The sequence below is a fragment of the Diabrotica virgifera genome, chromosome 6, assembly GCF_917563875.1.
Source record: "Diabrotica virgifera virgifera chromosome 6, PGI_DIABVI_V3a".
Taxonomy (NCBI): domain Eukaryota; kingdom Metazoa; phylum Arthropoda; class Insecta; order Coleoptera; family Chrysomelidae; genus Diabrotica; species Diabrotica virgifera.
The window spans coordinates 215,270,263-215,280,565 of record NC_065448.1 but is presented as its reverse complement, the minus strand read 5'-3'; the positions used below and the strand labels follow the sequence as shown (position 1 = coordinate 215,280,565).

The window sequence follows — 10,303 nt, the reverse complement described above, 5'->3', positions numbered from 1 at the left end:
ATAGTCAGGGGCTATATTCTTTGGTAAAAATCTCATAAAACTGGTTTTTGTTATATTTAATTTAAGGCCATTGTCTTTGCAATACTTAGTAAATTCCTGAGATGCTGTATTACCCTTGCTAACAAGCTGATCAAATTGATGATGTAATATAATGAAGCTTGTATCATCTGCATATTCAATAATTTGATTAGGAGTGGTGCAAACTTGGTTGATATCGTTGATAAAAACAATAAAGAAGAGAGGACCAAGAACCGAACCTTGTGGTACCCCTACAGAAGACTTCATTGGGTCTGATAGTGTACCATCCAATATTATTGTTTGCAAACGATTTGACAAATATGATCTTACCCAGTCATGTGGTATACCTCGAACTCGCATGCCTTCCATCTTCATCAGAAGCAGCCTGTGATCCATGTCGAAAGCACAACTGAGATCATAAAAAAGACCCAATGTGTTCTGTTTTTCATTTAGAGCTTCATAGATACAGTTAAGACAGTCATCAACAGCACTTACAATAGATTTTCCTTTCCTGAGTCCATTTTGGACATCTGGCAGTAAATGAAATGCTTCTAGATAGCTTGTTAGTCTTTCACAAAACGCCAGTTCAAACAACTTTGCAATCTGACTGGGTATACAAAACAAACGGTAATTCTCAATATTACTTGCAGAACCTTTATTTTTAAAAATTGGAAATCCCTTGGATTCCTTTATATTGGGAAATTGGCCTGTCATAAAAGATTCGTTGATTAAATGTGACAAGGGTTCACATATGTGACTGGCAACATATCTTATAACCTTACCATTGATTTCATCTAAACCTTCAGCATGTTTAGATGTGGTCTTACTTATAAGTGACATTACTTCTGCAGGTGTAGTTGGAGAAAGAAAGAAACTCTTGGAAAATTGATCAATTTTCATGAGATAATTTGGAGTTGAGTTATTATTATTTTTATTGATGAAATAGTTATTTATCATGTTGGCTTTATCTTTAGTTTTTATATTTTCATTGTCATTTATTTTAATTATATTTGCTAATGTAGGTTTATTTCTATTTTGATTATTATTGATGATTTTCCAACTTTCTTTTATCATGTTGTTGCTATTTTCAATACGTGCATTATTTCTTTGTTTTAAAAACTGTTGTCTGATTTGTTGATATTGCTTTTTAAAAGTATTATATCGTTCTGTATAAAACGGACTATTTAACCTTTTGCGTAACATATTCATTTCGCACAGCATATTATGCATTTCTTTGATGTGCTTAGGAAACTTATTTTTGCTATACAATTTGGCTGGTTTTTGTATTTTAGGAAAAATTGTGTTGTAATGATATAGAAACGTTCCATAGAATGCTGATATTTTATCATTAAAAGTGATAGCCGAATAAGTTTCATCCCAGGTTTCCCTAGGCAGGTTCGAAAGGAATGATTACAGTTATGCATTAATGGGACAATGAAAGAGCCTATTTGGTATGTATGATCAGAGAGGAATGAGTCAACTACTTCTATGTTATTTAAGTCCAAACTACTAAAAAATTGTCAATACATGTTGAAGATGTGTTTGTCATCCTGGTGGGAACATTAATAAAGTGTTTAATGTTAAATTCAGCTAATAAATTTATTAGATCTTTTCTGTGATTGTTTTTAATTAGAAAGTTCAGGTTAACATCTCCACATATAAGAAACTGATTACCATTCTTATAGAAATTGAACATCAACATTTCAAGTTGTTTAATAAACTGTTTTAAGTTGCTAGTTTCAGGAGGTCGGTAGATAGAGAGAATATATATAAATCACCTTGTATTTGGGTTTTCATCATGTATCTACTCTCTTTGCTCAAGACAAAAACAAGAGAGGTTGTTGAGGACAGAGCGGAGAATCTTGCGTAGATGTAACTATGAGCACTGGCGATATCCCTCAAACGAAATCCATAACATCTCGAACACCCCCAAAATCACCGAGAGAATAAACTCTCTGAACAGGAACTTCACAATCAAAGTAATCAACGGCCCCCCTTCCGACACACAAGAATCTCTCAAATGTTCCTGTTCATCTTCCGGCCACGTACTCCACCGAAAGCCCAAACGCAAAAAGATTCATGTACCGTCCGCTCTAATGCAAACATGCATTGACGAACTCCCGGTGGAGTACGAAAACATCCTTGAGGCTACCCCGTTAGCCTACCGTACCCACCTCTAACATTTCCTCTTCCCTACCCCGAACAGGGAGAAGTTGGTTTTTTGCGGTTTCCCAACTTCATTGCACAATTATACCTGTTCGTCCCAAGAAAATAGCCGCAACTATTTTCTCCACTCGAACGCTCACTGTCCACGCTGCGCTCAAAGCCACCTCCTGACCGCCGACGAGGGACGCAGGTTCGCCTGTCGTTGTACAATGGTTTCTAGGGAGACTGGTCGAGAGCAAAGCACGGACAGTACACGTAAATGTCTATGGAACCAACAACAACCCACCAAACTTTCTTCTCTGTTGTCTTCTTAGCCTTCTGGACACCACCGTCCGGCATAACCAAGGATCCAAGAACACCAGGACACGGCGCTTGCCCCAGTGTGTTTTTCGGACTGTTATTGCTTTTGCTGCCAACACTAAACATTCACCACAAACCCTGAAGAGGACAAAATCCTAAACAGGGACACACATTGTTCGCATTTCTTCTAAAGCATTTTTCTAGACAAGCAAATCAAACAATGAGATGATGATGGGTTTTCATTCTTCCACAACAGATTTCAAACACACCCTCTATACACCATGTATTTACATTTATTGATTGTATGACAAAATTCTGTACAACATCCTTTCTTACGAATAATGCAACACCACCTCTTTCTTTGTTAGTTCGAGAAAAATGTGAAATTAGTTCAAAATTTGGGATTGCAGTACTACAAATGTTAATGGATTCAAGCCAGTGCTCGGTGACACAAAAGATACTTACATTTTTTTGTTGTAATATCATATCCGACAGACGAGCCACTTTTGAGTGTCTGGTTGATTTTAGTGGCTCATGCTTTGCTGCAATTTTAAACTGGTGGCGGACACCGGTGTCGGACACCGGTGTCTTGGTCTGAAAGGGTACTTATAGTTATTTTGCTTAGTGACTTTTAAATACATTGATTATAATAGTTTGTTGTATTAATGTCCCTTCTTCTTAGATTTCGTATGAATCTCCAAGCCTCCGACGACTAGTTTCCACAGACATAATCCTATTTCCCCGCATTTTCGTTCACATATGTGGTTTTTTCTTCCTTATCGCCTGACTTAAAAAAATTCTTCGTTTATTGCGATATTGCATTTTATCGTCTACTTCTTGGGAGGTAAGCCATTTGGTTTTTATAATTTTTGTCATATTTAAAGATATTGTTTTCACTTTTTTAGTAATAACTAAATCCGTGTGACAAATAAATGTATTGTTCGTCATGATCAAATAGATCCTTAATAATATTATTTTTTCACTACCTATATAAAAAAAACTTTCTACCTCTTTAGGCTACACTATACTCTGTATTTTTCACTACTAGTCGACGACTAATTCTTAAGATTCAAAAACATTTAGACAATTAGTGGGTGTTATGTACGGTGTAAAAAAGTTACAATGTTATATAAATACCGCTGATTAAAAATAGGAAATGACTTTCACCCATTCAATGAAAACATCGTGTGTACCTTTGGTTATGATTTATGATGCGAAGTGTTAGAAATCTATTAATTGTTCTGTTACTTCATTTTTTATTTATTTACTTATTAAAATATAAATATATTGTATTCATAAGTTTTTGTGTGCCTAATAAATTATACACAAATAATTGCGTTTAGTTCAGTATATATAGTGAATGTACCGTTTATATAAAACAAGATGATTAAATAAAGCTTTCATATACTATACAATCATATAGGTACAGTCCGTCTAATTTACTTACCGTTGCACGTCATTATCTACGCCAGAGATCTAAGTTGACATAGTTGCCAAAGTATAAAAAAAAATCCTGAATCCATTTTAAATCAAATAGATCACATAATTATTGTAAACCTGGATTATACAACAAAAGAAATTAATATTCAATGTAAATAAATAAAAACTTAAGAAACATAGAACAAGAATTAAGTTATAATCATTTAAGATTTGCAGTGCAAGCGTTTTTGCACTGCATTGTTAATAATTATTAAAAAACGGATCCGAACTCTTGGGAGAAGCCGATAGGTTTCTTTGTATATGTCTACAATAACAACTAAAAAAGTTGTCAGATACGTCGATTATTCCAAGTCGTGATAAAATTAGGTGCAATTTATATTTTTATAGTAGAGGATCTTTTTATAGTAAAGTAAATAATAAAAACAGTAAATATAATAGAACAGATACTTATAGTAAAGAATATAAACAAATATGAAGTGTCATCACCGCAACTGTCAAATAAATGTTACCAATTTATTCTAAAATGTCACCTTCGTTCGATTACAGTTACAGTGTGTTCCGAATAAATGTGCTTCATAAAAACGCTTTATAATCCATTTATACAAATTAAATGAAACATATTATTGTGTATTTCTTTAGATTAACATTAATAGAAATCTTCAAATATTATTCCTACGCGTATATAATAAAATATGTCTAGTGGCTGTAATTCCAGTGTACTCGGCAAAATGATTCTAAAAAAGAACACACCTACCGCCAAATATTTCGTGTTGGTATCATGCGACGTCACAGGCTATGACGCGGATGACGTGCAACGGTTAGTAAATTAGACGAAGTATAGGTGAATATGTCCATTTTTATACAGGGTGTATCAAAATTGATGCCTGAATAGCCTGAGATATGCGGATGATATAGCGGTGATATCAGACAATAGGGCTTTTCATCGATTGTCATTTGTTTAGAGCTTCTGTCATATGTTGTATAATCTGTGTATAATACACTAAGCACCAAAATTAACGCACCACCTTAAAAATGAGACATTTTTGATGTCTTGTATTTCCTAAACCTGTTGTCCGATTTTAGTGATTTTTTTAATATGTTATAGCTTTATTCTTCAAAAATATTGATGTAATCATATTGTTGGTAAACAGATAATTGCCATTGTATACCGGGTGTAACAATGATAGTGTGTTTTTTCCTCAAAGTTTGGAACACCCTGTGGAATATTCTGGCGTATATAAAATATTGAAATTAAAACTCAACTGTCGCCTTATGCTTTCTTAACATTATGCTTTTTGATTCATTAGCTTATGTTGGATAATAAAAAAGTTAGGTACTTTAACAACTAGCCATGTTCTTCATCAATACAGGGTGTTTCTAAATAAGTGCGACAAACTTTAAGGGGTAATTCTGCATGAAAAATAATGACCATTTGCTTTATAAACATATGTCCGCAAATGCTTCGTTTCCGAAATAAGAGATGTTGAATTTTTCTTACAAACTGACGATTTATTTATTGCTCTAAAACCGGATGAGATATGCAAATGAAATTTGGTAGGTTTTGAGAGGTAATTATTGGGCATTTTTTGGCATACAATTAAGAATTTTATATTCACCATTGGCGTGCATACGGGTTATATTACCCGGTCATATTACCCGTATGCACGCCAATGGTGAATATAAAATTCTTAATTGTATGCCAAAAAATGCGCAATAAATATGCCGGTTTTAGAGCAATAAATAAATCGCCAGTTTGTAAGAAAAAATTAAACATCCCGTATCTCGGAAACGAAGCAATTGCAGACGTATGCTTATAAAGTAAACGGTCATTATTTTTTCATGTAGAATTACTCCTTAAAGTTTGTCGCACTTATTTAGAAACACCCTGTATTGATGAATAACGTTGCTAGTTGTTAAAGTACCTAACTTTTTTATTATCTAACATAAGCTAATGAATCAAAAAGCATAATGTTAAGAAAGCATAAGGCTACAGTTGAGTTTTAATTTCAATATTTTATATACGCCAAAATGTTCCCCAGGGTGTTCAAAACTTTGAGGAACAAACACACTATCATTGTTACACCCGGTATACCATGACACTTATCTTTTTAGCAACAATATTATTACGTCGATATTCTTGAAGAATAAAGCTATAACATATTTAAAAAATCACTAAAATCGGATAACAGGTTGAATTGGGATACACAGCATCTCAGTAAACATCATATTAAAAATAAACCTTTTAATAATTAAATGCCCGTGGTAATGTTTGTTTTTAATAAATACGATTAACCTAGTTTTTACATCGATGCATGCTAGTATTTGATACAAGGTCGAGTTGCAATAATATTCAGTGGGTGTTTATTAACAGTCAGCACTTTTGAATCACGTTCACCTTGGCTTACCAAAACAGTAAATAAACAATAATCGACTTTAATTATATTTTTACGAGAACAGATAAATCAATTAGCAGTTGAGATCCCAGGGGGTAACATCGATTTCAAGTAAATACTATACCACCAGTTACTTTCTGTGATATATTTAACGTGTAAATAAATGTATTAAAACGAACGATATTTACTACATCAACCCTCATAGTCGGGGTAACCACCCCTAAGTATCCAGGGTGGCTCAGAAGCCAGGAGCCACCATAAGGTTTAGGAAATACAAGACATCAAAAATGTCCCATTTTTAAGGTGGTGCGTTAATTTTGGTGCTTAGTGTATTAATATACACGGATTATACGACATATGACAGAAGCTCGAAACAAATGACTGTGAATGAAAAGCCCTATATGAAAGATCTTAACGAAATGATGACACAATTGGACAAGGAAGCAAACGAGATAGTAGTTCTAAAAATGAACTATACAAAAACTAAATATATGACAAACTTAGAAGAGGACAATGAAACCATGCAAATAGAAACAAGTACAATACAGAAAGTCAAGGAGTACATATACTTAGGGCAAATAATGAAACTGAGTAAAGAAAATCAAACAGCAGGAATAAAAAGGAGAATAAGACTCGCATGTGTGATATTGGAAAAATGAGCTATATCCAGAAAAACCAGAAATATGCCCAATACCTCCGCACAAAAGTATATGATCAATGTGTCCTACCTGTACTTACATAAAAAAAGATGCTGGATATCAAGCTAAGTGATAAAAAGAAAACTACATGGATCAGAAGTAAAACCAAAGTGAAAGACGTAAACAAACATGCAGCTACTCTCAAATGGAAATTTGCAGGACACAACAGCAGACAAAGAGACGGAAGATGGAATGAAGCGATAACCCACTGGAGACCTTGGGACCATAAAAGGGGAAGGGGCAGACCACAGATGCTAAAAAGATAAGCAGGTAGTGGCAGGCACCAGATGGACAGTATTTAGCACTGAACCGAGACAGAAGATAGAGTGGAAAAATAAGGGGGAGGCCTACGTTAAACTTTGGACAAATGAAGGGCGATAGATAGAGATAGAACAAACTAAGGCAAGGCTGCAATACTTCAACACCAATCTGAATAAGGTACTAAAGAAATGGAGAAGGCGAAACTTCCAGTATCATCTAAAGTACGCAAATATAAAGGGGTAGACCCATCTATTCTGACTTATGAAGCTCAAGTTTGGTGACTTGCGGAAATTTAAAAACTAACATAGACCATGTGTATCTATTTACGATCAAGTTACATGAAAATAATTTCAAGAGAGTGTTAGAGTATGAGGAAGGATGTCTGCCAAAATTTCTTCTTCGGGAAATAATAAGAGCTAACTGTGAAACTGGGAAAGTTTGAGAGAGAGATGGGGAGTGGAATTTAGCACAGAGTGGGAAGATTGGATTTTTTGGTGAATAAGCTGGAACAGGTGATAGGAGCATTCGTGCTGGGACAAGACAAAAGCATTGAAGAGAGCAACTGAATCAAATTTCTGCAACCATTAAAGAGATTTAATTGGACTCTGCGTTGACATAGGTTATATGAGTGATGAAGTGTATTTGAGTCCCTAAACGGGCCCTATCACAAAAAGAAGGAAAGGACGGCCCAGACAAAGGTGGATGATAGCGTACGGAATGATCTTAGGAAAGACGGAATTGAAGGTTGAGAAGAAAGAGTAACATTCAGGGATGAATGGGGAAGAATAGTAGGGGAGAGTTGGACAAAACCGGGTACCACTCCAAAAACCGTCTGTATCTTTTGCTATGTGAGAGTAGCACATGTTTGCTGCAGATTGAAATATTCTCAAATGACTTAAGTTTCATATGCCAATGTCAATTTTTAAAAAGATTCTTAGATTTTTAATTTTTTTTATTTTTATGAAAATATTACAAACTACCCGGTTTTGTCCAACCGGTATGATAAAACCGGGTAGTAACTTAATTACCATATAAAAAGACTAATGGTCAGAAAATAAAATATTTATTAAAAGTATGTGAACAGAAATCGAAAATGTATGAACAGAAGTCACAAATAAAAACTTCATCTACATAATCATAGGCACTACAGGCGTCATAAGCCCATTTGGTGCAAGACACACATTTTATCCAGCCTTCCTTCGCATTATAATTTGAAAATAGTTAATTGTAATATAGACACGCATCGTCATTATTATCTTCTTCCTCCAAACTCTCCAAAATTTTGTTTTTGGTGCAGCCCTTTTTACCACGTTTTTTCTTTTTTTTTTTTTGTCCAGTTCATTTAGTATTAATTTTTTTACGACTGCAGATTTTTTTTAATTTTTCCTACTAGCTTGTTCAACAGAAGAAGCCACATGTTTTAGTTAACTAAAAGCAAAAAAACCACTGCAGAAACTGGAAATAACAACAGGTCTGATAAAAGCGGGTACCCGGTTTTGTCGATTTTCGGACTACCCGGTTTTGTCAAACTCGTAAACAAGACATTAAAAATGTTATTTAAATTTTTAAGTTATGAAATAATATTCAAAATTTTTGGCCAAATTAAAGGTAATATACTAGGTTACATGTATTAAATTTTGAAATGGCCATTAGTTATTCATTAGAGGAGAAAACAGCTATAAACTTACCTTAAAAATCGAGTTTCCTGCATCAAAAAACAGGTGAAGTCTTACTGCTCCGGCACAGATTACTAAAATGAGGTAGAAATGAATACACACGACTGTTGGTGGTAAAGGGACACTAATTTTAACATTGTCTAAAAGATAGCAGCAGACAGTTAGAAGAATTATAAGGGGTACCCGGTTTTGTCAACCTACCCGGTTTTGTCCAACTCTCCCCTAAGTCAATATAGTAGGCAAGAAGCAGGACTGGATAAGAAGCCACCCCATTTATTTGATATAAGTTTATAAGATATTGGTATTTTATTTTATGATGCATAATGTACCTATTTAATTGTATTTTAGCCCTAGGCCTTCAAGGCCTGTTGAGCTTTGTAACTAAAATATTATATGAATGGACGATATAATAGATACACTCAAAAACGACAATACCTAAAATCCATACGTGGTTTAAATTCAATAATAATAACTCAAAAATAAAAATACAGAAACAATAAAAATATAATGTCCACACCAAAAATAAAAGAACGCATTTTCTAATTCTTCACGATAGATAATACAATATACACTGGTTCGTAAGGAGTGTTGTCTAAAACGTAGGACAAACATTTTTAATCCCCTCCATTTAAATGACAGCTGTCAAAATCTCATGGCCACCTGTCAGAGAAAAATTAATTTGTATTTGTTAAGTTCGTTCGTGTGTGCGTCACAAAATTATTCAGGAATTTCCAATAATAACACGGCTTTAGTTGTTGTATTTTCCAGAACGGCTTTGTAAACAACTTTATCTGCCGCAAAAATGAATGTTAGACTTATATCCGGGTAGCAGTTAAAGTGCAGTGCTATTATTCGCGATTGTTATGGCAGAAGATTGTACTGTAGTGCGATTTTCAAGAGATTCCTCTCTTGCAAAAATCGAAAATTTGAAACAGGGAGATAGCCCGGATAAATTTTCAGAATGCGGCCGTTTTGGACCCTTTTACGTTGTTTGTATTGGTCTATCGATCATAACCTATGTCCTAGATTTAATACTAGCTTGTATTTTATTATACTTTTATTCTATTAACGGTTATGGGTTATATTTCGCACTTACGTTAACGTTTCTTGTTATTCCCGCAATTATTATGACTACAGTTAATTTACGATGGTAAGTACTACTTATACCTACTAACTCTTTATTATCTTGTAAAATTTTATATAAAACTTGTATGTCCTAAAAGTTTTGGCACAAAATTTATTGACTTGAATTTTAACAAAATTAAAATAATACTGAGTCGCCTGTGAAAACAAAAGTTTGGTTACTTTGTTTACTAGCAGTTGAGATTTATTTATTTTGAAGTTTTCGCTT

General features: G+C 34.0%; 1 protein-coding gene across 1 annotated transcript in view; it reads left to right on the top strand.

Moving 5' to 3' along the window:
* The first annotated feature begins 9,639 nt into the window (after nt 1-9,639).
* Nucleotides 9,640-10,303, top strand: part of LOC114336142 (XK-related protein 6-like) — a 67,808-nt gene continuing 67,144 nt past the window's right edge. The window contains exon 1 of the mRNA XM_050654617.1: nt 9,640-10,102. Within this exon, the coding sequence (XP_050510574.1) occupies nt 9,816-10,102 (287 nt within the window). The 5' untranslated portion in view covers nt 9,640-9,815. The remainder of the gene's footprint in view (nt 10,103-10,303) is intronic.